This window comes from Portunus trituberculatus, chromosome 29 (genome assembly GCF_017591435.1).
Source record: "Portunus trituberculatus isolate SZX2019 chromosome 29, ASM1759143v1, whole genome shotgun sequence".
Lineage (NCBI taxonomy): Eukaryota > Metazoa > Arthropoda > Malacostraca > Decapoda > Portunidae > Portunus > Portunus trituberculatus.
The window spans coordinates 4,145,618-4,173,123 of record NC_059283.1 but is presented as its reverse complement, the minus strand read 5'-3'; the positions used below and the strand labels follow the sequence as shown (position 1 = coordinate 4,173,123).

Genomic DNA, 27,506 nt, shown 5'->3' with positions numbered 1-27,506 from the left:
GAGAGAGAGAGAGAGAGAGAGAGAGAGAGAGAGAGAGAGAGAGAGAGAGAGAGAGAGAGAGAGAGAGAGAGAGAGAGAGAGAGAGAGAGATGGAAAGATGAAGAGAGGGAAAAAAAACAAGCAGGAAAGAGAGGAAACGTGGAGCACAGAACGAGGTGGAAAAGGAGAGAGAAGAATTGGAGGAGGAGGAGGAGGAGGAGGAGGAGGAGGAGGAGGAGGAGGAGGAGGAGGAGGAAGAGGTAGTGGTGGTGGTGGCAAGAGGGACAAGGGAAAATATGAAAACAACAAAAAAAAAAGGTTATGGAAGAAGAAAGAGAGAGAGTTGGACACGACATAACAAAAAAAAAAAAAAAAAAAAAAAAGAAATTGAATCGTAAAAAAAAAAAAAAAAAAAAAAAAAAAAAAAAAAAAAGGGGAATGGAAACGGACAAGTGGAAATTACAATGGCAAGATTTATGGCAAAGTTTTCCTATTGAAGAAGAAGAAGAAGAAGAAGAAGAAGAAGAAGAAGAAGAAGAAGAAGAAGAAGAAGAGAGAAGAGACGAACAATAAGTGAATTTCCAAGAAGTTTGAAGTGAACATAGCATCACTGTCATTCTCTCTCTCTCTCTCTCTCTCTCTGTCTCTCAGTTTGTCTATCGGTCTGTCTGTCTGTCTGTCTGTCTCTCTCTCTCTCTCTGGAGGTCAAGAGGAGGTTGAAAAGGCAATGAGACAGTCAGGTAATGTCAGGTGAGGTCGCGGCAGGTAAGGACAAGTGAATATTAATGAGACCACGATGATAATTTAAAGATAATCTCCGCGGACACGACTAAGCGTTCCTCGTCCCCTGATGAAGAACAAGAGGAGGATGTCACGAGTTCATTAATATTTGAGTATCCCTTCCACACTGCCCACTTTTCTCTCTCTCTCTCTCTCTCTCTCTCTCTCTCTTTTTTTTTATATATACAATGATGTGATAATTGGTATGGAAGAGGCGCGTTATTTTAGCACTGTGAATGCTTGCAAGTATTTTATAGGTTAAAGGTAGAGTTTTGAGCTCTACCTATCTTAAAACCTAACCTCTGTAAATACTTAAAAATAATAAACACTATATATATATTTGTAATACATAATGATATTTGCTAGTCTCTCTCTCTCTCTCTCTCTCTCTCTCTCTCTCTCTCTCTCTCTCTCTCTCTCTCTCTCTCTCTCCATTTTCTTTGCTCTCTGTCGCACCTCGATCCTCAGAATTGTACATGGAAGGTGATATGAATTTTAAGACCTGAAAATTCTCTCTCTCTCTCTCTCTCTCTCTCTCTCTCTCTCTCTCTCTCTCTCTCTCTCTCTCTCTCGGGGGAAGCTTTATAAAAAAACGCAAATTTTTCCTCGGCTTCTGAATCCGTGACAAGAGAGAACCAGAATTTTTGAAAGGGGGGCGAGGGGGACACAGCTCCAGGCGGGTCAGTTTATATCCAGGATTTCTGAAGCGAGTTTTTTTGTTGAATACAATTTTTTTTTTTTCATTTCTCTTCTCTCCATCCAAGAATTTGAATTTTTTTTTTATTTTAGTGTAATTTTTCGACATCAGCATGCACATTATTTGAGTATTTTGTATTCCGAGTGAATTATTCTATGCATTTGTCAACATCAGGAAGGGAGAGAGGAGAGACGAGGAATGGAAAGAGGAGAGGAGAGCAGAGGAAAGAGGAGAGGAGGGAGGAAAGACTAACCATGCCCGCCTTGCGAAATATTTGAATATAAAATAAAAAACAAACGACAGAATGTTGAAAATGCATCTACTTTTCCTCTCATTTTCCTTCAAGAGAGAGAGAGAGAGAGAGAGAGAGAGAGAGAGAGAGAGAGAGAGAGAGAGAGAGAGAGAGAGAGAGAGAGAGAGAACGAGGACGAGAACGAGAGAAAATAACATTAAGGCACAGAGCGGGAGAGAAGGGAAGGGAGGAACAGAGAAATTAAACACAGAGAGAATGAATGAAGGAAGGAATGAAAGAAGGAAGGAAGGAAGGAAATAAAAGACTCAATCATTTGTCGTCTCTTACCTACAGGAGACAATGTGACGACCTACCACGACCCGGAGGAAAAAAAGAGGGAAGAGAAGGAAGAGGAGGGACGGGAGGGGAGGAGGGAGGGAGGGAGGAGGAAGACAATCGCGAGAGCAAAACAGAGGCAGTGATGGGAGGCAACAATGGGAGAGGTGAGGTGGAAAAGGTACGTTGAGATGGAAGGGGAAAGAATGACTAAGGATTGAAAAGGAGAATGCTGGAGTAATGATTTTGAAAGGGTAATGAGAGAGAGAGAGAGAGAGAGAGAGAGAGAGAGAGAGAGAGAGAGAGAGAGAGAGAGAGAGAGAGAGAGAGAGAGAGAGAGAGAGAGAGAGAGAGAGAGAGAGAGAGAGAGAGAGTAAACTACAAACACTACCAAATCTTATTGTTAACGACACAGTAACAAATACATCATACAATGAATAAAAGAGAGAGAGAGAGAGAGAGAGAGAGAGAGAGAGAGAGAGAGAGAGAGAGAGAGAGAGAGAGAGAGAGAGAGAGAGAGAGAGAGAGAGAGAGAGAGAGAGAGAGAGAGAGAGAGAGAGAGAGAGAGAGAGAAACACAACACACCTGTCTGGAGGCACTATTCACACCTGTTAGTGGCGACAGGTGTGGCCTAGTAAGACGATTAACAAACACACTCTATTAAATCATTGAAACAGTTAACAATACAACACTTCTCGCTGCAGACAGGTACACTGGTACACCTGAGGCGGGTAAAGGTGTTCCTCGTACCAATTAGAGGCAATACAGACTTGATATACAGGTAGCTTCGTCGTTACAGGTAAGTCATTTTTCTCCCTTGTTAATTGGAGAGAGGTAAGATGCATTAAGGTAGATAGTATTCTGTATATCTGAGTTTCCCCTCATGTTCTCAATCAAAGGACTTAAAACACCTTCAGTACCATGACACGTTTCTATATAAATTCTGCTTACCACTCAGTGATTTTATAAAGCTTCAGAAATTTATGTGAGGATTAAAATAGTGAAGATTCTGGCCATAAATCTTCCGAAATCTATAAACTCTTCCTAATGTCAATAAAATAGTCTAATCGTAACCCATATCAAGGTAAAAATTGTATGGGCTAATCTATCGACTCTACATAATTATTACACTTATTTCCTTTTTTAACTTAATACAGAGAAGTGTTGACAAATATTCTCTTTCACGATTTCCTTATCCTCTTCTATCTTTATCTTTCTTTACTTACTAATCTCTATCTTTATCTTCCTCTTCTAACTAATCATCATAAAATTTCAATATAAACACATTATTTTGATTATTTTTGCCTATTCTTTGTACCACTAAGAAAAAAAAAAATGCTCCTCTAATTATTTCAATCGTTTTTCTCCATTTTCTCTCGCATCTTAGCTTCCTCTTCCTCAGTTATGTATAAAATCAACATATAAACAAAACTATATTTTTTTCCTAGTCTTTATAACTATGAGGTAAAATTCTCTTCACGACATCTGATCCTTCACTTTTTTCTTCATCTCTTGCATTTTTAGCTCCCTTCCCTATCATTTTCCTTAAAAAAACTGCGAAAATGAACATGAGTTTTTCGGTAAGATAAAATACTCGTAATCTCTCTCTCTCTCTCTCTCTCTCTCTTGCATCTTCAACACGTAAGTCTGTATGAATAATGAAAATAAATGCAAATACGCCTCTATCTCTATCTTCCTCTTTCTCCTGCAGTCCTCGCCGGGAGAGTACGATGGGGAACCTTTCAAGCTGCTTCGAACCTTCTAAACGAAACGAGACACACGAATCAGGAAACAAAAGGAGAAAGGACTCGCTGGGAAATGAACCCTGACTCGATACCTTATTGAAGCCTCACTCCCACCGACAACGCAAACCCCCAGGGAGAAGAGGGTCGAGATTCCGGGTTCGAAGCTTCGCCAAACACCTTATTCCTTCTCCTCGTGAAAATGCTTGGTTAAATTCTCTTTTCTGAATGTGAGATTGTGGATTGTTAAGTCTTGTTTTCTCCTGTTTTATCATCTGCTTATTTTTCATTTTCTTGGTTTCGTTGTTTTTTTTTCTTAATTTCTGATCACTTTCCGCATTACTTAAAAACAAGTCGTTATTAATTTTTCCATAATATAATTGACTCTGGCTAGAACAATCGTCGTTATTATTATTATTATTATTATTATTATTATTATTATTATTATTATTATTATTACCATTACCAGACAAAACTACGAAATATAAGTGTGAATGAGGGTTGATAAAAGGAGTAGGAAAGATTTTGTATGAGTAAAACATGGCAAAGTTACAATGATATAAAAATAACAGGTAAAAAATATTAGAGAAAAAAACAAAAAAGGAAAAACAAAATTATAAAAGAAAAACAATGAAAAAACACAAAAGGAAAACGGAGAACAGAAGATCATCACAACAAAACACACACATAAAAAAAAAAAAAAAAAATAGAGGAAATAGACCAATACATCAATAAAACAATAACTCTATCAATAAACATCAACAAAACCGAGAACACAGGCCGGTTATTACACTTACAGGTATCAATAGAGGTAAGACGAGAGTCAATACACCCAATTAACAAAGGTCTTTACATTCAAATACAAATCCTACCGTTTTTCAAAGGCCCGCTAACACTGCAATTGACTTGGAGCGCCGGCCATTGGATACGCTCCGTGCCACGCTAACAAAAACACGTTAACTCTATTGTAGCGTAATTATTTTCCAATGAGAGCGTGTCCTTTACTTGGTGTGAAATGTGAGCGTGCCATTGTAAACGATTCTGCTGTGTTGCTCTCTCTCTCTCTCTCTCTATGTGTGTGTGCGTGTAAAGAGCGGCTCGTGTGTGTGATGTGAGTCCTTTGTGTATAACTGATGTGTGTGTGTGTGTGTGTGTGTGTGTGTGTGTGTGTGTGTGTGTGTGTGTGTGTGTGTGTGTGTGTGTGTGTTGGCGGGGAATGTGCGGTTGTTATTTCAAATTCGTGTGTGGTTATGGTAGAAGTGAAGGTTTCCTGTTTCCTAACGCACACTAAACTAAATAGAACATAAGCTTATGACAATAGCAGGAGTAGAGACAGTGAAGAGTATACTACTACTACTACTACTACTACTACTACTACTACTACTACTGCTGTTGCTACTGCTACTGCTACTGCTACTTCTACACATACCTGAGTCTCCGTGAACACAACAGGCAGGTGAGGAGCGCCGCCGACGGTGTGAGGCAGGTACGTGGACACCACCTGGGGCACCATTTTGCTGTGGTCGTGCTCCAGGCAAGGCTCGCCCCACATCCCCACGCTGCCCTCGCCTGCTGCAGGGGGAGAAGCCACAGGTGAGGAAAGGCGTAAAGGTGACGTGGACACAGGTCAGTAGCAGAGTAAAGACTTGGAGGTGGTGTGTGGAGGAAAAAGATGAATATTAGAGGAAAAAGAAGGGTTGAGACCAATGAAATAAGAGACTTGGAGACGTGTGATGGAGAACACTAGAAAGATGGACATTAGAGGAGAGGAGGAAGATAGAAACCAATGAGAGAACAGAAGAAGACTTGAAGATTATAACATATCAGTCTTCTACTGTTATGTGTTTCTCTCACTGCCAAATTTCCTGATGTGTTGAGAATGCCACACTCTCTTGCACCATGTTAAGTGTTGAGAAGTGGCTCATTCCTATATTAAGTGACTATCTCCTTCAGTACCATGACGTGTTTCCGTATTCATTCTGCTTACTATTTTGTGATTTTATACAGATTTAGAAACTCATGTGGAGGAGTGAAATAACAAAGACTCTGGCCATTTATCTTCTTACCTCCTAATGTCAATAAAATGGTCTAATTGCACACAAATCTCAAGGTAAAATGTGTCCCAGTATCGAAGGGGTTAAATGAAGCAGGTAACGTAGAGTGAGTGATAAAGGTACCCAAATAAGCGGGAAGTAAATGTCTGGTGGTTTGGATAGACTGTAAGGAAGACGAGTGATTTATGTATATTGAGACTGAAAGACTGAATAGGGTTAAGTTCACCTATGTACAGGTACTGCTGGAGGACAGAATAAAGGAAAGACAAAGGGAAGAATATAGACCTAGATACTGTGGGTGAGAAAAGTTAGAAAAGCAAACTGAATGATTTATTTCAAAGTGATGATAGAAATAAAATCAAACAAAAAACAAAGGCCCACTGAAGCTGAGATAAAGATAAGAGACAACTTGAACTGATCTAATGAGCCACAACAAATAGAAAGGAATTATTCACGTGTAAAATATCTATAACTGAAACCTTGGCATAAAAATAAAAATGAAAAGACAAAAAAAAGTATTCTGGGCAGATTACAAATACAATACAGGATCTTATAGAATGGAAGCATGTGCCGTGGGGAGCGTGAGAGGGAGGGGAGGATACTTGGAAGCACAGGTGTTGTGGGGAGATTAAAAAGGGAGGAAGTAATTAAAAAGAGTTGAAAGAGAATTGAAGCAGATAATTAAGAGGACAGGTAAACCAAGGTGAGGTGGAGCCTGGAGAGCAAAACTGATTAGTGAGTGAAGTAATGGACAAAAGGTGAGCAAGGGAAGGAAAGACGATTGTGGAATGGAAAATTAAATAAAACTAGAAATAATGAAGGAACTGGAGAAATATGATGATTGTGGGATTGGAAGGTGAATAAAAGGAGAAAAGATGAAGGAAGCTAGTCTATTCACACACACACACACACACACACACACACACACACACACACACACACACACACACACACACATGAAAGTAAATAATATTGATAAATAATCCTGTAAAAGCTTGAAAAAACTAAGGCAATCATCTCTCTCTCTCTCTCTCTCTCTCTCTCTCTCTCTCTCTCTCTCACCAAGTCTAAGCCTCATTTCTTCCCCACTTTACAATCATCTTATTCGCTTTTCTCATATTCCTCTCCCTTCTTGTCCTTCTTTCTTCCGTCTCTCCCTTTCTTCAAGTAGTAAGAAATTCAAACGACACGGTCTCCTCTTCTGAAATTCTATCCACAACCTTTATCTCTTCCTCCTCCTCCTCCTCCTCCTCCTCTTGAGCTTCATCTGTAAACCAGCACTAGACTCGAGATAATTGCAGTGCCCCTCTCGCTCTGCTGTGCTTGCTGTGATGTGCTGTGTAATCCTGATGGACGGTAATTTCATTCCACTACTCAGAATGTCTGTCACTTGCCCCTCCTCCTTCTCCTTCCTCCTCCTAGTTCTCTTCCTCCTCCTCCTCCTCCTGGTTCTCTTGCCTCTTGCTCCTCCTCCTCCTCATCTTATTTCTGCTTCCTTTACTCCTCTTCGTCCTCCTTTTCCTCCTGGTACTCTTGCTCCTCTCCTCCTCTTTCTCCTGTTCTTGCTCCCTTTATTCCTCTTCTTCTTCTTCTTTTTCCTCCTCCTCCTCCTCCTCCTTTCTTCCAACGAGTAACGCCATGTAAGCTTGTAATGTTGGTTTTGTGGTAATATTATGCTAGCTTTCTCTCTCTCTCTCTCTCTCTCTCTCTCTCTCTCTCTCTGATGTATTTCTGTATTGTGTTTGTGTTTTATCTATCTGCATTTTCTATTTATCTTTTTTTTTATTGTTGTATTTCTCTATTTATTTTTTGCACTGATTGTTTCGTATTGTTGAGGATTGTGTTTTGTTCTTTCTGCCTTTTAAATTCGTGTGTGTGTGTGTGTGTGTGTGTGTGTGTGTGTGTGTGTGTGTGTGTGTGTGCAAAAGTATTTCGTTTTTGGTAATTCAATTTTTCACGTGTTATGTCGAGTTACCCTTTGAGTCTCATGGTTAGATTTAAATGTTGAATAATGTTCTATGGATGACGCGCCTACAATGGCAAACTGTTCTATACAAAGAGTAACAAAAAGCGACGAAAAAGAATAAAAAAAGAAAAAAAAACACATGCTAGGAAGAATAAAATACACAAAATATGCGAAAATGAAACAAAAAGCAAAGTATGAAAAATAATTGGGATGTGGACTCTCTCTCTCTCTCTCTCTCTCTCTCTCTCTCTCTGCCTACCGACCTATCTATCTATTCGTTCATGTATTCATATATATTTATTTATTACTTTCTTTCTACTTCTTTTTCATAACCAGTAGGGAAAGTACATTGCTCTCTCTCTCTCTCTCTCTCTCTCTCTCTCTCTCTCTCTCTTGCAGCAGGCACTAAAAGGGCACTCACCTCTGTCCCGGTCCTCGTGCGCCTCCTCGCCCTTGAACCTGATAACTATTGGGTCCACGGCGACAATTTGGTTCCAGGGCACGGGCACAGTTACCGTCAGGGGCTCGAACGGGATGCGCTGGAACTGCAGAGTCACAGCGCCGCCTCCGTTAACCATCACGTCGAACCTGCAGAAGGAAAGGAGGTTGGCGTTAGGGATTGCGTTGTATGGAAGGTCATGGGAGGAAAGAGGTAGTTTTTTGAGATGTTCTTTATTATTAGTGTGCTATTTTTTTCTCTCCTATAACGTCTTCATCTGTTGTTTCCTATTTTCCTATTCTTTTCATGTGTCATATGCATTCGTTCATTAATTTTCATCTATGATATCTTAGTTTAACTCTTCTTTATTTTTCTTCGTATTCTGTATTTCTTCCATTTCTTCCTTCTTATCCTTTTCACGTATCAAATTTCTCTCTTTCTCCTTCACCTTCTTCATCTGCAGTGTTTCCTTTTTCCTATCCTTTTCAGATGTCAAAGTTATTTCCCTTTCATTTCTCCTATTATCCCTCAGTTTCTTCTTTTCTTTTCTTCCTTTTATCCTTTTCACGTATCAAACTTATCGTTTTCCTACTTTACCTTTTCATCTGCTGTGTTTCCTTTTTCCTACCCTTTTATATGTCAAACTCATTTTTCCCTTTCATTTTTCCCATTATTCATCAATTTATATATTCTTTACTTTCTTCATTTGAATTTGTTCCATTTCTTCTTTCTTATCCTTTTCATGTATCAAACTTCTCTTTTTCTCCTTCACCTTCTTCGTCTCCTTCTCTTCTCTCCCCTTACCTGCCCCTCTCCCAAGGCAGCGGCAGGGAAACACCTTAAAGAAGCTTGAGGCGTTTGGGATCCGATATGTAAATAAGATAGAATAAGATAGAGAGGTTTAGCGGGAACACGGAGGAGGCTCAGAGGTGCTTCGGTGTGAGAGGAAAACGTTAGGTGAGCGGGAACGTTTGTCATACCCTTGGGCGAGTTATTTCAAGCGTCACGGTTGGTGGAATGTTTTCAGGGAACGTTTATTGTATTTGAAAGCGAGAGTTATTGTTCCCGTCAGCCGAAGTGGAACGTTTGTTACAGTCTAAAGCTTCCCTACCCCATCACCCCCAACCGTGCTATCCCACACCACCACTTCCCATCAAACGTTTATATTTTGGCGTGTTTTGGTGAGGCAACGTTTACCTTACGGATGGGGATTTGGATAGGGACGATAGGAAGGTACAGGTAAGTATGCTTTTCTATACAGGGACTGCCACGTGTAGGCCTGGTGGCTTCTTGCAGCTTCCCTTAAATCCTTAGGCTCTTAGTATTTATAGTTAAGCCTCTTTGCGTTGTTTTACTTACCTATGATATATTGAGATGAAAATGGTTATATTCATTGAGTTATAAATTTTGACTATTCCATCTCAGTCTTAAAAGGTAGTTAATAGTTCCATATTCTCATTTTTGTTTCCTTTCTCTTCAATGATAAGAGGTAAAACGTTATATTTGTTTGTTATATACTTCTACCATGTCTGATAGATCCGGTGATGGGAAAGAAGGACTTAGTTACATCACTCTTCCATGTTATATATCTCAACTGTATTCCATTCCAATCTTATAAGCTGGTTAATAGGTAGAGTCATCTTAGTTTCCCATTTCTTTTTTTTTTTTTAACCCTGTGATAAAAGAAGGAAAAGTTAAATTCTCGGCCATAACTTTCTATTACATCTGTCATTATATTAGAATAAGAGTTACAGTTATTCTCGTTACAGTTTAATCTTTTCTTTCAGTGAGAGAAGGAAAAAAAAAATAGAGAAAAATCAGATATTTCCTCCCATTCATTAAAAAAAGGTCCCATAAAAGTAAAATCTCATTATAGTAAAAAGAATACAGCTAACAGTAATAATCATCTAAGTTTGCCTTTAATCTTTCCTCGCTAATAAAAAAAATAAGAGGCAGAAGAAGAAGAAAAAAATGATATCCGTCCTCCCACTCATACTCAAAAGGGGGAAAAACAAATGGAAAATGAAAAAAATAAAAGGAGAAAGAGAGAGAAAAAAAGAAAAAAATCATCGACAGCCTCACCAATTGATATTCCCGAAACACACATGCTCGATTTTCACAAACTTGAATCACACAGGTATACACACACGCTATTTTTCTTTTTCCTCCGTTTTCTTTCTTTCAATATTTTTTCTAACCGATGCTCTCTCTCTCTCTCTCTCTCTCTCTCTCTCTCTCTCTCTCTCTCTCTCTCTCTCTCTCTCTCTCAACATGCGGTTCTGCCTGCGTGAATAGAATGTTTCAGAGTGAAGTGAAATTGAAAGCATGGAACGTCCCCCCCTTCTGAGAGAGAGAGAGAGAGAGAGAGAGAGAGAGAGAGAGAGAGAGAGAGAGAGAGAGAGAGAGAGAGAGAGATCCTAATAACTGACTTCTATCTTCTGAATTCATATCCCTCCCCTCTCTTCCTCCTCCTCCTCTTCTTTTTCTCTTCCATCTTTAACTGTGTCTTCTATTCTTTGTCTGTTCTTTATCTCCATCTCTCGTCTCCTCCTTTTCCTCCATCTCCTCCTTCACCTGCCTTTCTTCCTCCTATTTCTTCAGCTCTTTTCCTCCTCCTCCTCCTCCTCTATCTCCAACTGTCTCTCCGCCTCCTTCGCATAGCTCTCAGGCGTGTCTTCTCTTCTTCTTCCTTCTTCTCTTCCTCTTCTTTAGCAATTACGAGACACGAAAATAAAGAAGAAAATACATGGAAGAGAAAAAAAAGTATATATACGCAGAAACATTTCACGTCCTTCAGTTCTTCTTGTTCATGTTCCTCCTCCTCCTCCTCCTCTTCCTTCTCTGTCCGTCATGTCACTTATCACATCATCGAACGCAATAAAATTTGTAGACATTCGAAGGAGGAGGAGAAGGAGGAGGAGGAGGAGGAGGAGGAAGAAGAAGAAGAAATGTCGTCCTCCTTTCCTTGTATAGGATGTAGGAAGGATGTGTAGGAAGGTAAGGATATTGTCATTGTGTGGCACAATAAGTGAGTTTTTATTTTTCATTTCTTTTTCTTTCTCATTTTTTTTTTTTTGTCTCGCGGGTTACAATGCTCTTTTGACATTTGCAAGTGCTTGGGTTTGTTTCTTCTTTTTCTCTCTCTCTTCTCGTGTCTTTCTTCTCCTTTTTACCGGTAAACGCGTTTGTATAAATATTTCTTTGTTATTCCCTTTTCCATTCTTTTGTTATTCTCTTCTTTCTTTGTCTTTCTTTTCATCAGCGGTCACGTTTTTCCACTTGCTTCCTTCGCCTTCATTAATCTTTCCTTTATCTCATCTTTCGTTATCTCTTTCTCTATTCTGCCCCTTCGTTAATTTACGTTAAGCTTTCCTTTGTCTTCCCACATATGCATTATTACACACACACACACACACACACACACACACACACACACACACACACACACACGGACAGGATAACATTTTCAACTTAATTCTTGCTTTGTTTAATTTTTCGTGATTCACAGTTGCTTTTTTTTTCAGTAGTTAGAAATATCACCTCCCTCTTTCTCCCTCCCGCTCTCCCCCTTCACCTCCGTTCCCTTTGTTCGTAGAGAAAAAGAGATAATTAAAGAGAGAGAACATGAGCGTGTGTGGCTTCTCTCTCTCTCTCTCTCTCTCTCTCTCTCTCTCATTACTACCTTGATGCCTAATTACTTTCCCCGTTGGCAGGTAAGAAAATGACGGGAATTTTTCTTGAGTCTCGTACGGAACAAGATGACAATACAGAGCCAGGAATGAATGCAGATTTGTAGTAGTAGTAGTAGTAGTAGTAGTAGTAGTAGTAGTAGTAGTAGTAGTAGTAGTAGTAGTAGTAGTAGTAGTAGTAGTAGTAGTAGTAGTAGTAGTAGTAGTAGTAGTAGTAGTAGTAGTAGTAGTAGTAGTAGTAATATTTGTAGTAGTAATAGCAGATAGTTGCAATATAGTAGTAGTAGTAGTAGTAGTAGTAGTAGTAGTAGTAGTAGTAGTAATAGCAGTTGTTGTTATAGTAGTAATATTTGTAATGGTAGTAGCGATGGTTGTAATAATAACAGTAATGAATGTAGTAGTAGTAGTAACAACATTAACAGTAGCAGGAATAAGAGTAACCGAGGAGGAGGAGGAGGAGGAGGAGGAGGAGGAGGAGGAGGAGGAGGAGGAGGAGGAAAGGAAGACATAGTGCTCAAATCTGTACTTCTATTGGTAAACTATGAGCGGGAGAAGAGGATAGAAAATAGCAAGTCTTCTCTACGTCCACGAATCCCTCAGGAAGAGAATACATAGGATTATTAAAGAGAAAAGAAAAACCAACAATGAGAGATCCTAATGAACAGTTAATTACACGAGAACTTCATTACACTGTTCATTTTTCTCCGTGAATGCATCATCATCTCTTTCTTTCTCTCCTACTTCCGTGTTTCTCCTTCTCTACTTTCCATCACTCCTTTCTCTTCCTCCCTACTTTCTCTATTTTATTATTTCCCTTTATATCATTCATTCTTTGTTATTCTCTGGTTTTCTTTTTTTCCCTTATTTTCTCTTCTATTATCCGTCCTACCTCCCTCATTATTCCATTTCAAATCTCCTTTTTTCTTCCTATTTATTTTCATTATCTTTTTCTTCTGTAGCTCCCTTTTGCTCTGCCTCCATATTCCTCCTTCTGTCGATTTATGTATTCCTTTACCTCCGTCTCTCTCTCTCTCTCTCTCTCTCTCTCTCTCTCTCTCTCTCTCTCTCTCAATCTATTTATTTATTCCTTCTCTCTCTCTCTCTCTCTCTCTCTCTCTCTCTATCTCTCTCTCTCCTATTCCTTCTTCAATCAATTTATCTATTTCTTCACCTTTGTTTCTCTCTCTCTCTCTCTCTCTCTCTCTCTCTCTCTCTCTCTCTCTCTCTCTCTCTCTCTCTCTCTCCTGCTGGTGGCGCGTCAGAATCAAGGAGGCTTGTTCATGAAGGAGAAAAATTCAGTAACATGACGGTGCCTGTATTGGTTTGAGAACGACAATTTCACAGAACGTCATGCAGGGTATTGCTCTCTCTCTCTCTCTCTCTCTCTCTCTCTCTCTCTCTCTCTCTCTCTCTCTCTCAAGAAAGCGGAAGCAGGTCGAGTGTTGTTAATTAATTGGATATACAACTGAATCTTCATTTTTTTCTTGTGTTTACTTGTTACTGTTATCTATTTATTTATCTATTTATTCATCTATTATAAGAGGAAGTGGAGATAGTTGTTTGTTTATTATCTATCTAGTTTATTAGTTTTTTTTACAGGGTTTAGATAGACAGTTATATTTTTGTCTGACCTTTGCACGTTTCTCTGTTAAATTCCCTCAACTTTCACTCAATTTATCAGTAATTTCGTGTCTACTCCCTCCTGCTCTCTCTCTCTCTCTCTCTCTCTCTGAAAAAGAAAACGAACAATGGAGGAAAAAGATGTAAAAAAAAAAAAAAAAAAGCATGGTGGGGCGAGGAGGAACTGAGCAACGGTGGAGGAGGAGGAGGAGGAGGAGGAGGAGGAGGAGGAGGAGGAGAGGAGGAGGAGGAGGAGTGGGTGGGGGGTACGGGGGTTAGCCATCGCCTGAGTCAATGGCAGGCAGGATAATAAACTGAAAACACATCCCATGTTCCCGCGGCTCGAGGGGTTAACGAGATGCGCTCTTAGAGTGTTTCCCAGGATGCACTTTCTCGATTTACCTCCTCCCCTGCCCATGCCTTCGTTTACTTGTGGTTTACTTTCGTACCCTTCTCGTTATTTACTTCTCTTTCTCTTTTTCTTTTCTTTTTTTTTTGGGTATAATAATCTTGTTTTTTCCTCCTCCTCCTCCTTCTCCTCTTTTTTTCTTTTCATTTTTTAATAATCATCTTGTTTTGTTCCTTCTCTTCCTTCCTTATTCTAGTTTTCTTTCTCTCGTTATCCTTCTTCTCTTCTTGCTATTCCCTTTTTCGTTCACTTGTGGTTTCTGTCCTTTATCGTTCTTTTCTTTCCTCTTTTCTTGTTTTCCTTTCTTTCTTATTTGCTTTCAGTTTATTCTTATGATTCTCTTCTTTTCTCTCCTTCCCATCTTCTTTTATTTAGTTTCTGTGTTTTTGCTTGCTTCTTGTATTTTTGTTTCTTCTTTTCATTCCATCTCTGTCTTTGTTTATCTTCTATGTTGTTTTCTTTCTATTACTTTCCTTTTTGCCCTTTTCTTCTTGTCTTCCTCCTTTCATTCCTTTTCCTTCATTAGTTTTGTTTATTTCCTATCTTGATGTTCTTCCTATTCTTTTCCTCTACTCCTTTCTCCTTTTTCTTTTACTCATTTACCTATTCCTCTCTTTACCTCTCTGGCTTTACGTGATATTCCTTTCCTTCTCTTTTATCTCCATTTTCTCTTCCTTCTCCTTTATTCTGTGATTCGTCGTTTCCATTTCCATTGTTGGTCTAAGAATTCACTAGCTGATTTTTTTCTTTCCTTTTTTTCTTTCTCGGTTAATTACTATAGCATATTTCTAATTTTTCTCTTTCTGTATACGTGTCCACCCCTTCTCTCTCTCTCTCTCTCTCTCTCTCTCTCTCTCTCTCTCTCTACTTCAAACACGTATCTTGACTCCACTACTTGTACCTAAAGCAAAATACATTTCCTCCTTTTTTTCTTTCCCTTTTCCCTTTTTCCCTCTTCTACCTTAAAGTTTCCTGAGTGCTATGCAATTTAAACTCATCCTTTGACTATTCCTATTTGTGTCCCGGAAAAATACTTGTTTCTTTTTCGTGTTTTTTTTCCCCTTCCTTAACTTACTTCCTCTGCCGTACAATTTTCTCGCATGCTGAAGAACAAGAATAAACTTTCCATTTGCACTTAAATTTGTAACTTTGGGGAAATACACAAGTTTCCCTCTAAATGGTTTCTCTTTCCTTTCTTTACCTATTTGCTTTTTCTTATTTTGTGTTGAATTTATTGCCATTTTTTTCTTGTTATTTGACTTAATCGTTACATTTCAAGATTTTTACTTTACCTTACTCTTTTACAGCACAAATCAATTTCAAGTATTTTCTTATTTCTTTACTACACTATTTAATTTCAATATAATTTTCTTTCTCTCCTTCTTTATTTCATCGTTTAATTTCACTTTGCTCAGTTTCGCCATTCAATTCTATTTATTTTTCTATCTTCCTTTACTAATTTGCTTCATCATCAAACATTACTAATTTCTTTAATTTCTTCACTTCATTCTTCAATTTCACGTTCTTTCCTTCCTTCTTCATCAAACTCAACAAGAAGAATAAAACAGGGAAAACTTTGCATCTATTCCTTATATCTCCCATGTCAGACTTGAATCCTAAAATATACCAGTAATTCTCGGACCATCTCACGGCTCAGACACGGCACCACTGCATCCACACACAGGTAAACTCAATAGATTATCCTTTCATTCTCTATTAGCAGGTGATGCGACTAGTTTGTATAAGTGCACAACGCTGAGAATCGAACCCTGACCTCTGGGACGAGACACAAACACCAACACACACGCGCGCGGACACACATTTCACTACTTGATTAGTTAGCGGGTGAGCGAGGACAAGGAAATGTGGACAGAAACGTGGAGAGGGAGAAAGAGAGCAAGCTTGGAGTGGACAGGAGTGGAGAGGAACGTGGACAATATTCCTCTCTCCTATTTACTTTCCATATCCACCACGACAGAAGCCTGAATTAATCCTAGAAGGGAAGGCAAAATCTCCACGTACGGCATCACCACGCGGCTAAATAATTCCAGGGTTATGTCGTCGGGACGTGTGTTCATAGCAGCGCGGCGGACAGGTGAGGACAGTCGCCGCCGCCTCCTCGTCCATCCTGGGAGTTACAAAATAGAATGGAGTGTCCAGTATAAACACCGCCGCCACGCCCCCGCCATGTTAGTGTTCATCCTGGAGGAAAAATACAGCCACGCGAGGTGCGGCGTAACATTCACGTTTGTCTGTTCAGTAATATGTGGGATTTCTTGAGAAAGAAAGAAAGAGAGAGAGAGAGAGAGAGAGAGAGAGAGAGAGAGAGAGAGAGAGAGAGAGAGAGAGAGAGAGTGTGTGTGTGTGTGTGTGTGTGTGTGTGTGTGTGTGTGTGTGTGTGTGTGTGTGTGTGTGTGTTTGTTCTCTCTCTCTGGATTAATGTTCTTACTTCCGTGGATTTAGATTAATTGAAATTCTACAAAATTATCATGAATATTGTATTAGTGTTATTACTATTACTATTATTATTATTATTATTATTATTATCATTATTATTATCATTATTACTATTATCATTATTATTATTATTATTATTACTATTATTATTATCATTATTATTATTATTATTATTATTATTATTATTATTATTATTATTATCAATTATTATTGTTATCATCATCATCATCATCATCATCATCATTATCATCGATATTCGTGGTAAACGCGGTATCGTAATATCAGTAGTAGAGATAGCACTAATATTAGCATTGCAAAAGTAGTTATGACAGTAAAAACAGAGTTCGTCCTGTAGTAGTAGTAGTAGTAGTAGTAGTAGTAGTAGTAGTAGTAGTAGTAAAAACTGTAATCAAACAAAATTTAATCAAGGGTGAGATAACGAACAGGGCGCCGGAGGAGGAGAGAGCGCGGTGTGTTATCAGTGTTATCTAAACGAGCATTGCGGCGCAGGGCGAGTACCAGGGCGAAAAAAGAGAGTCGCTCTGAGGACGAGTTTCTGACACGACACACGCAAGACACACGCTCGTACATCACCTGGTTTCGGTTCCTTGTTCGAGCGCTAAAAGAATCTTGGTCCTAAAACGTGTCAAGGAATAAAGTGAGTTAAATTAGAGCAAGCGTCCTCTCTCTCTCTCTCTCTCTCTGAAGGAATTCTATTTACTCAGTTGAATTTTGTAGATAAGATGTAACTTCAATTTTTCTTCCTGATTAAATATTTCTTCCGGTGGTTGTATGATCTTTTTTCTTCAAGGATATTTTACGATTAAGGGGGTTTAATTCCATTCTATTATTGTGGGTCTTATCTAATATTGATTTCTTGGTGTTAACTGAAAGACTCGCGGCAATAATTCTACATTCTAATTTTGATATTCGTTATATTTCGTTTGCTTCACTTTTTTTTCAGTCTCTCATTTCAATCTTTACCATTTTCGTCATGTTTATCTTTTTCTATTTATTTATTTATTTTTTCAGCCAGCCACTCTTTTCATCTATACCATTTCACAATTCCATTTCCATTCCACTCAATCTTTAATCCATTTATTAGTTTTGAATGCAACTGTTTACTAAATTGTTTCATTCTTTTTTCATTTTGTATTTCCTGAAAAAAGGGGCTTATATGGAAAATTCCAAGCTCAAATGCATGATACGTTATTTTTTCCCCATTATTATTATTATTCCTAAAACTTTTCTCTGCTTCATTTTTGCATTTCCATTTTTCATATAATTGGACGCTGGATTTTTTCATTCTTAATTTCTGTACTATTTGCAGAGTCTCGTATAAATTATTTTCAGTTTGTGTGTAGATATCTTTTTTTTTTTTCATCTCGAATATTTCCTTTATTAAAAGCGTCACAGAAATACCTCAATTCCCATATTTTCCGTACAACTTTTACATTTCTCATTGCTTAAATTCCACGTCATAAATTTTTACGAGACAATAATCCACGTGTGTATGTGTGTGTGTGTGTGTGTGTGTGTGTGTGTGTGTGTGTGTGTGTGTGTGTGTGTGTGTGTGTGTGTGTGTGTGTGTGTTTTGATGCAAGAACACGTAGCGCACAACAAACAGAGACGTAGTCAACAACAAACGAATAAAAATAGATGAATGAATAAAATAAAGTGCACAAGAAATAAATGAAAAAATAAATGAACAAATAAGTAAAAAAAAAAAAAAGTAAATGAAGAAATAAATAATAATATATACACAATTAAATACATAGCAACTCATATCAAATCAAATAAAAAAATAAAAAAGGAAAACTGATAAAAGTAATACAAAATAACACCCTAAAAAAAATAACAGAAAAAAAAAACATTAACAGTGCGAAAACATGTAATCCTAAATCCGCATTACAACAACCTCTACAATAACAAAAAAAAAAAAAAATAAAATAAATAAATAAATAGAAATAAATAAATATATAAATAAATAAAATGAAAAAGTAAATGAATAAATAAATGAAACAATCATAAAGAAACATAAACAACAACAACAACAACCCTTTTCATATCCCCTTCAAACACACACACACACACACACACACACACACACACACACACACACACACACACACATCCGAAGATGGGAAATAATGAGCTCTGAGCTCGTTCCGTAGGTTAGCGTCTGGCTGTCTCGTCGGAGACTGCAGCAGATCAAACAGTGAAACACACACACACACACACACACACACACACACACACACACACACACACACCCGGTAGCTCAGTGGTTAGAGCGCTGGCTTCACAAGCCAGAGGACCGGGGTTCGATTCCCCGGCCGGGTGGAGATATTTGGGTGTGTCTCCGTTCACGTGTAGCCCCTGTTCACCTAGCAGTGAGTAGGTACGGGATGTAAATCGAGGAGTTGTGACCTTGTTGTCCCGGTGTGTGGTGTGTGCCTGGTCTCAGGCCTATCCGAAGATCGGAAATAATGAGCTCTAATCTCGTTCCGTAGGGTAACGTCTGGCTGTCTCGTCAGAGACTGCAGCAGATCAAACAGTGAAACACACACACACACACACACACACACACACACCGCGTAGTGTAGTGGTTAGCACGCTCGACTCACAATCGAGAGGGACGGGTTCGAGTCCCAGGAAGCGGCGAGGCAAATGGGCAAGCCTCTTAATGTGTGGCCCCTGTTTACCTAGCAGTAAATAGGTACGGGATGTAACTCGAGGGGTTGTGGCCTCGCTTTCCCGGTGTGTGTTGTGTGTTGATGTGGTCTCAGTCCTACCCGAAGATCGGTCTATGAGCTCTGAGCTCGCTCCGTAATGGTGAAGACTGGGTGGATGACCAGCAGACGACCGAGGTGAATTACACACACAAATACTACAATATGTGTTCGTAGCTTTGGCAACCTTTGTGTGTAAAGAAGAAGAAGAAGAAGAAAAAGAAAGAGAGAGAGAGAGAGAGAGAGAGAGAGAGAGAGAGAGAGAGAGAGAGAGAGAGAGAGAGAGAGAGAGAGAGAGAGAGAGAGAGAGAGCGCCCACCTGATGAGTTACATTGTCGAGTGGTCAAAGAGTGTGCTAGGAAGTAGAGGAGGAGGAGGAGGAGGAGGAGGAGGAGGAGGAGGAGGAGGAGGAGGAGGAGGAGACATTGAGGACTGTGCTGTTAAAGAGAGAGAGAGAGAGAGAGAGAGAGAGAGAGAGAGAGAGAGAGAGAGAGAGTAATACTGCAAGTGTTCGTACATAAAGGACTCTCAGATGACATGCAACACAAAATTCTTTACACATACAGTATTTGTGTTGCGCAGTTTTATCACCTCTCTCTCTCTCTCTCTCTCTCTCTCTCTCTCTCTCACACACAAATGGAAGATAAAGGATATGAGGCAAATGACAAAGCACCGCCGCTCCTTTACTAGTCACCATTTCCAGGAACGGCAGTGAGACGCAGCCAGACGTGTACTGGACAGGTAACATCCGGGAACTTCACCTGCCCCTTAATTATTTCCGCGGCGTGGCTAGCGTTGCACGAGGAGGACGAGGAGGACGAGGAGGAGGAGGAGGAGGAGGAGGAGGAGGAGGAGGAAAAGGAGAAGGGAACATGAAGCTATAATAAGCAACGTGGCCTCATTCTTATTTTCTGATTCTTTTTCTTTTTTCTTATATGTGGAAAGTTTTGTTATTTGAAAGAAAGAACGGGTGACTATTTTGCCTCCCCATCAGTACACGGAAGTCCTTTTTCCATCAACTCCCTTCTCAGCTTTCACTCACTGTCTCCCACTTCCTCTCTCTCTCTTCATATTCCTTCCTCCCAGGGCGGTTGATGAAGGAACACTACAGAGAGAAGCTTATATAAGAGAGCAACATTCTCCTCTCACTATACACACACACACACACACACACACACACACACACACACACACACACAGGGTACTCACCATACTCCCTTCCTGGTGGCGGTGAGGCCATAAGAGAACAACATTCTCCTCTCACTATATACACACACACACACACACACACACACACACACACACACAGGGTACTCACCATCCTCCCTTCCTGGTGGCGGTGAGGCCGAAGCGGGATTCCTTGTCGACGCTGGCGCGCACCCCAGCGATGCCTTGGCCCTGCGGCGTCACCACTCGGCCGCGGATGACAGCCACTCGCCTGTCCCGCCGCGGGGGAGGGACGAGAGGTTAGAGCGATAGGTTGGTCATGGTGGGATGAGGGGGCCAAAGACGGGCCTGCTCAGCGGGGTCCAGGGGCAGGGGCGGTGAGGGACACACTAGGGAGGCGCCTCCTCATTACAGGGACTGGGAACTGACAACTGGAGGCCCTCAATGTAATTTCTCTTGAAAACTTGTTGAACCTTCCCAAGGGAACTGACTGACATTCAGTGAAATGTTCGACTGAGCAAAGACAGCACTGTAAGCTTGGCTCCTGACTATGTACACACAAAAGATGTGGATCATTATCAACAACAATGTATCATGCCATAGCCTAATCAACCCAAGGAATGTGAGCAGTACGGTACTGTAATGCATTATGATTAAATTAATCATAATAAAATAGTCCATGCATGGGGTAAATGCATAAATATTATATAAAAGTGCAGAATCTTGGTTTCTGTGCAAATCCATTGCAGTCCCGAGGTGAATCAGAAGAGATGTGGGAGAGAGAGAGAGAGAGAGAGAGAGAGAGAGAGAGAGAGAGAGAGAGAGAGAGAGAGAGAGAGAGAGAGAGAGAGAGAGAGAGAGAGAGAGAGGCAGGGGAGAGTGTAAATTTTGAAAACAGGATATGGCTTTAGTGAGAAGTATCAGAGTCTGGTGGAAAAATCTTGACATAAGTAAAAACAAAAACTGCGCATGGATGTATCAAAATGACAGTAGAATCAGTCGGGTCTGTTCCGAGGTTGGGGATCAACACAGTGTCTACTGATGTCCCGCGTCCTCGCCGCCTCGCACGGCCTGACCTCGACTGTGGCGAGACAACACGCTCTGAACCAAGGCGGCGAGGGACGGGCCCTGCCGGGGCTTTGACTTAAGGAAATCAAGGTCAGTGTTGCGAATGGGACATTGGAAAAAAAGAAGTTTGTCTTGTTGGCTACAATTCTAAGCTACAATGCATGGAATTGGGAAATGTCCTGTATCAGAAAGCCACCTGTATCAAAACAGAGTACATTGCTGAAATATGTAGAACAGTAATCATTCTGGGAGAAAAAATCCGAAGAAAGTAGTCAGGTTTATTCTTGGTTTTCTCTCTTTCTCTGTTGAAGGTCCTTGAACAACCACTACTCTGAGGGCTCGACTCTGGGGCCGGACTCGCCAGGAGGCAGTCCGCGCCTCGCCACTATCAGCTACGCCAAGGCCGCGCTCCGCCCCAGCAGAGCCAAAAGTCCGGAGGTGGGCGGCGTGGCAAGCTCTCCTTCACTCCTGGACTCTCTCCCTCTTCTCCATCCTAGGGAGGACTCTTTCAGTTCCTCTGGGGGCGTGATGATGCCAGGAGGGAGAGGGAAGGAGCAAACTGTGTCCTTCCCTCTCCCCCTGCTGCTACTGCTGCTCTCCTCTCACCTCCCCCCGCCCACGCCCCACATAGCCGAGCACCGGGCCGCCCACTCTCTCCACGCCCACGAGAGCTTGACCACCGCCACTCACCCTCCTTCTTGCACGTGCCGGGGCCGAGGCCGCCTTGGGGACACGGCGGATCCCAACACACAAGTTTCTTTTTGGTCTATATACTTTTTGTTTGACACACACACACATATTTGACACTGGTGGCCTGGGGACGTGACACAGGATGGGAGGGGGTGCATGACACTTAGGGGAGGGGGGGGAAGTGTCATGTCACACGGAGGGAGAGGGAGGGAGGGTCATACACATGCGGGAGGGAGAGGGGAGGGGGAGGATTGGCACATGGACACGAAGACAAGGACAACAAGCGGAAGCGAGGATATGGGAGAGTGAAGTATTAAATATATATATAAACAAGAAGTAAAATATGCACTCGTGTTAACTACTGGGAAAAAAAAGTGAGCTATTTCTGGATATATTTTTTTAGCAGTAGTTTACAGTTGAGTCATGATGGTTAGGTAAGCAATGTGATGCTTTTTTGTTCTCTTTTGTTTCTTCTTCTTCCACGTTGGTGTAATATCTGCCTGGTAATTCCTTTTTCTTCTCCCCAGTGACTTAAAATTCTTATACCTACGAAGGACTGCTCTTGTTTCTCCTTAATATATAGAAGGAAACACCAAAAAATATGGGAAAAAAAGGGAAAAATGCACACAAAATACTATACACGAACCATACAAGCAGAACGAGTCTTAAGAGAACCCTTGTAATTACTTCCTTAATATATTCTACCAATTTCTTCCACACGAACAGTTCCAAAACTATTTAATCTAATTTCAAACGCTACCTAATTATTTCCTATACATATTTTCTATTTCAACTTCGATCAACGCGAACTAAATAAAACCTACACTAACTCCCTCTATTTCAACTAAAGTTATTTCAATCTTAATTTCCATTCTATTTTTCTTCATTTCAATTAAAACTATCAAATCTATTCATCTTACGCAGGTCTCACACACACACACACACACACACACACACACACACACACACACACACACACACACACACACACACACACACACACACACACACACACATACACACAATTTTTATTCTATTTTCTTCATTTCAATTCAAACTATCAAATCTAACCATCTTACGCAAGTCTTACACACACACACACACACACACACACACACACACACACACACACACACACACACACACAATTTATTCATGCCCTACTTGACCACCGCCTTTCTCCTCCTCTCTAATACAGTTTGCTTTCCTTCTCCTCCTTGACTTACTTCCTAAATTAACTTTCGCTTTTATTTTCTCTCACAATAGAACAATCACTCTCTTTCTTTCTTACCCCGAGAGAGAGAGAGAGAGAGAGAGAGAGAGAGAGAGAGAGAGAGAGAGAGAGAGAGAGAGAGAGAGAGAGAGAGAGAGAGAGAGAGAGAGAGAGAGAGAGAGAGAGAGAGAGAGAGAGAAGCAACTATTCATAATTCCTATCTGATTTAGTTAGGAACGTTACACAATGACTCCTACCATTGTGTGAGAGAGAGAGAGAGAGAGAGAGAGAGAGAGAGAGAGAGAGAGAGAGAGAGAGAGAGAAATACCTTGAAATATACACGATTTCTTATCAACAAAACGATACTCGACATTACCAGAGAGAGAGAGAGAGAGAGAGAGAGAGAGAGAGAGAGAGAGAGAGACTTCCCCAGTGTATAACTCCAGAAGGCCAATATGAAGGAGAAACTTGCCAGCACGTGTTGACTTAAGCGCTCTAATGAATAATTAAAAGGTTATTTGCATATGAACTTTTGTAATCCCGCAAAATTGCCTCAACTCCCCAAGGTCCTGAGGGGAGAGAGAGGGGGGAAGGAGAGGGAAAGGGAGAGGGGAGAGGGGAGAGAGAGAGGGGAGAGAAAAGGAAACAGTAGAGCAGTAGATACAGAAGAGGGTTGGGAAGAAATAGCATAGAAGGCGATGGAAGGGAGAGAAGAGAGGAGAGAAAGACAGTGGGAAGAAGAGTAGATAGAGAGAGAGAGAGAGAGAGAGAGAGAGAGAGAGAGAGAGAGAGAGAGAGAGAGAGAGAGAAAAAAATCAGAATTATAAGAGAAAAAAGAGAAATAAAGCAAAGGAAAGGAAGGAAAGAAGCAAGAAAGGAAGAAAGAGAAGGAAAGAGGAGAGATGGGAAGAGAGATTTCATGCTCTTCTTCATCCCTCCTGCGTAAGTATGAAGGAAAATAAGACAACCGGAGGAGGAGGAGGAGGAGGAGGAGGAGGACTGCGGTACCTACATTCCTCCCCGTCCCTGTTTTTTGGGGGTGAAGGGAGAGTAAATGGGAGAAGGAGAGGGAGAGACTAGCGCATTGCAGAGAGAGAGAGAGAGAGAGAGAGAGAGAGAGAGAGAGAGAGAGAGAGAGAGAGAGAGAGAGAGAGAGAGAGAGAGAGAGAGAATAATGTATGGGAAAAGGAGAGTTGAGGAGGACATAAGGGAAGGAGGAAAGAGGGAAACAGGAAGATGGAAACAAGTATTAGAGGGTTTCTGGAGATGTTTTCCTCCTCCTCCTCCTCCTCCTCCTCCTCCTCCTCTTCCTCCTCCTCCTCCTCATTCTCTCCCAGTTCGGCTTCCCAAGAAACCCTCAAATGTAGTTTTTAAGATGGAAAATTACGGTTAAGGTTCATTTTCTACCTCATGGAGTCCGTATATGGAGGAGGAGGAGGAGGAGGAGGAGGAGGAGGAGGAGGAGGAGGAGAGGGGAAAAGAACAAGAGAATGAGGGAAAGGAAAAAAAAAGAGACATTACAGCAGAAAGACACGAAAATAAGAGAACATTTACAAGAGAAAAATGAGGAGAGGAAGTCATGGAGAGGAGAGAAAGTGAGAGTGAGAGGGAGAGGGAGAGAGAGGGGTGGTGGAGTCGAGGGGACAGGTGAGGGAAAGAGTAATATCATTTTCCTCCTTGTCAACAGTTAGGGGAAAGGTAGACTTGGATAAAAAGGACGAAAAATGAAAAAAAAAAAAGTCTTGATGCAATTTGAATATCAGGAAAATTATCAAAAAAAATGCGTGAATGAATAAAATATCAGTATCAGATGTATATTGTTATTAAAACTGATAGTATATTGGTTCTCAGTGAAGGTTTACTTGTATGTGTTAGTAGAGAGACAAAAGCGTATTATTAATAGGAAAAAATAGGAAAAATAGATGAAAGGAAATAATGTATGAAAATAGAGAGAGAGAGAGAGAGAGAGAGAGAGAGAGAGAGAGAGAGAGAGAGAGAGAGAGAAGGTAGGAAAGGAGAGAAAAAGGAGAGAGAGAAGAATAAAAAGAAAAACAAACAAGAAAGGAAATAAAATAAGAGAAGGAAATAAAAGAAATGAATATAATGGAAAAAAAAAATAAGACAAAAAAGAACGAAGAGAGGAAATGAGACCAGAGTAAAGCAAGAAAAAATAACAAACTTTACACAAATATTTCACACGATTTTTGTTTTTTTCCCTCCTGTGATACTTCCTCCTTTTTAACACATTTTCCTACGCCCTCAAAAGTTTTCCCTTCTACTGTATCCTGTTCTCCTAGAGGTAGTTTATTAGTTGTACAAGTCGAGATATTACCTTTATAACTTGACTATTCTACCTGTACGTTTTCTTTTTCAAGATAAAATTGTAAAATGAATCTTTGTTACCTAAGAAAATAAAACATTTCTAATTTTTCTAGTTATTGCATGTCTTTTTTCTGTTTTTTTTCTGACCTTGAACGATTTACTTTTATGTTCTCTTTCTCATGTAAAATCGCAAAATGAACCTTTGTTTATTTACCAAAGAAAAACAAAACATATATAATTTTTCTAGTTACTGCATGTTTCTATCTATTTTTTTTCAGATTTTTTTCCTAATTTTCTTCTTTCTTCTATTATTTCTTTGCTATATCTTCCACATTTACTGTTCGCGTGTGTTCCTAGTTTTCCTCTTTCTTCTATTAATCCTTTGCTATATCTTCCACATTTGTTGTTCGCGTGTGTTCCTAGTTTTCCTCTTTCTTCTATTAATCCTTTGCTATATCTTCCACATTTGTTGTTCGCGTGTGTTTCCGTCGCTGGATTACGCAATTATGAGAATGAAACGTTCCATTGCTTCGGGTCATCAAAGAACGACGCGAAAAATAGACATGAAAGAACAACTTTGCCACACTCTAAAAACATTCCACACACACAAAAAATCAAACTTCAGCTGGAGCATAAAAAAAGCAATTACCGAGACCGAGAGAGAGAGAGAGAGAGAGAGAGAGAGAGAGAGAGAGAGAGAGAGAGACTACTTATTCTGTAAGCCATAAGAATGAAAGAAAGGAAATACAATAAACGTGCCTTGGATTGCCTACATCTACACTAAATAACCTGCTTGAGACATTAATAGGAGGAGGAGGAGGAGGAGGAGGAGGAGGAGGAGGACCAATATACAGTTAAGGAAGGAAAGGATAAAGATGAAAGAGAAGGAAAAGGAGAACTAAAACAAGGAAAAGATGGAATTCAGAACGAGAGGAGCAAGAGGAGGGGGAGGAGGAAGAGGGGGGAAGGAGAGGAAGGAAGTGATAATAAAGATAGAAGAGTATGAAAAGGGGAGATAAAACATAGAAAAGGGAGGGGGAACGTAATTCTCCTCCACCTCCTATACTGAAACAAAGAGACACATAAACTAACACAAAATTTTAAACTCGAACTTCATTCCTATTCTTGCTTTCATTAATAAAATCTCCTAAATATCAACCCTACTAGCACCTAATCTGTATAATTATTGACCCTTTCAATACCATGACGCGCCTCCATATTCATTCTGCTTACTATTTGGTGATTTTACACAACTTCAGAAGCTCATGTGGGGGTTGGAATAGTGAAGACTGACCATTAATCTTCTGACCTCCATAGACGCTTCCTAATGTAAATAAAATGGTCTAATGGTACACAAATTTCAAGGTAAAAATGTGTCCCAGTGTTGAATTGGGTTAGAACACTTTAATAACAAGGAAACTATGGGAGATTAATATTTCTTCCTGGTATGGTCTTTTTTTTTATCTAACAATTTAATAAACATGATAAAAAACTGTCTATATCTGTACGATTATGATGTTAATGTCTATGAACCTGTCTACACCTGCAAAGGTATTAGGATTTTTACCTGACAGACAATCAAATTAGCGTTATATAAACACGTGAATTATATATTTTTTCATTATGATGGGGAAGTAATTAAGTATTTAAACCTATACGATTTCAAAGATGTTGGAACGCTTCTCTTTCGAATTTGACAAAAAAAAGTTGATTTTTTTTATACCTGCATTATTGAAACAAACGAACGATTCATTTAACAGTTTTTAAAGGGGAAGCAATTTAGTATTTAAACCTATACGATGTCAAAGATGTCAGGACGCTTCTCTCTAACGAACTTGACATAAAAAGTAGAATTCTTTATAACCACTATTGTAAAGAACGAACGATTTTTTTTTTTTCAGATTCTAAGTGGGA

General features: G+C 40.0%; 1 protein-coding gene across 1 annotated transcript in view; it reads right to left on the bottom strand.

Annotated features, from left to right (window-relative positions):
- The window catches only part of LOC123510458 (teneurin-a-like), a 462,953-nt gene that overhangs the window by 37,536 nt on the left and 397,911 nt on the right, over positions 1–27,506 (bottom strand). Inside the window, 3 exon segments of the mRNA XM_045265650.1 lie at positions 5,196–5,338; positions 8,208–8,374; positions 20,451–20,570. Coding sequence (XP_045121585.1) covers positions 5,196–5,338; positions 8,208–8,374; positions 20,451–20,570 — 430 coding nt within the window.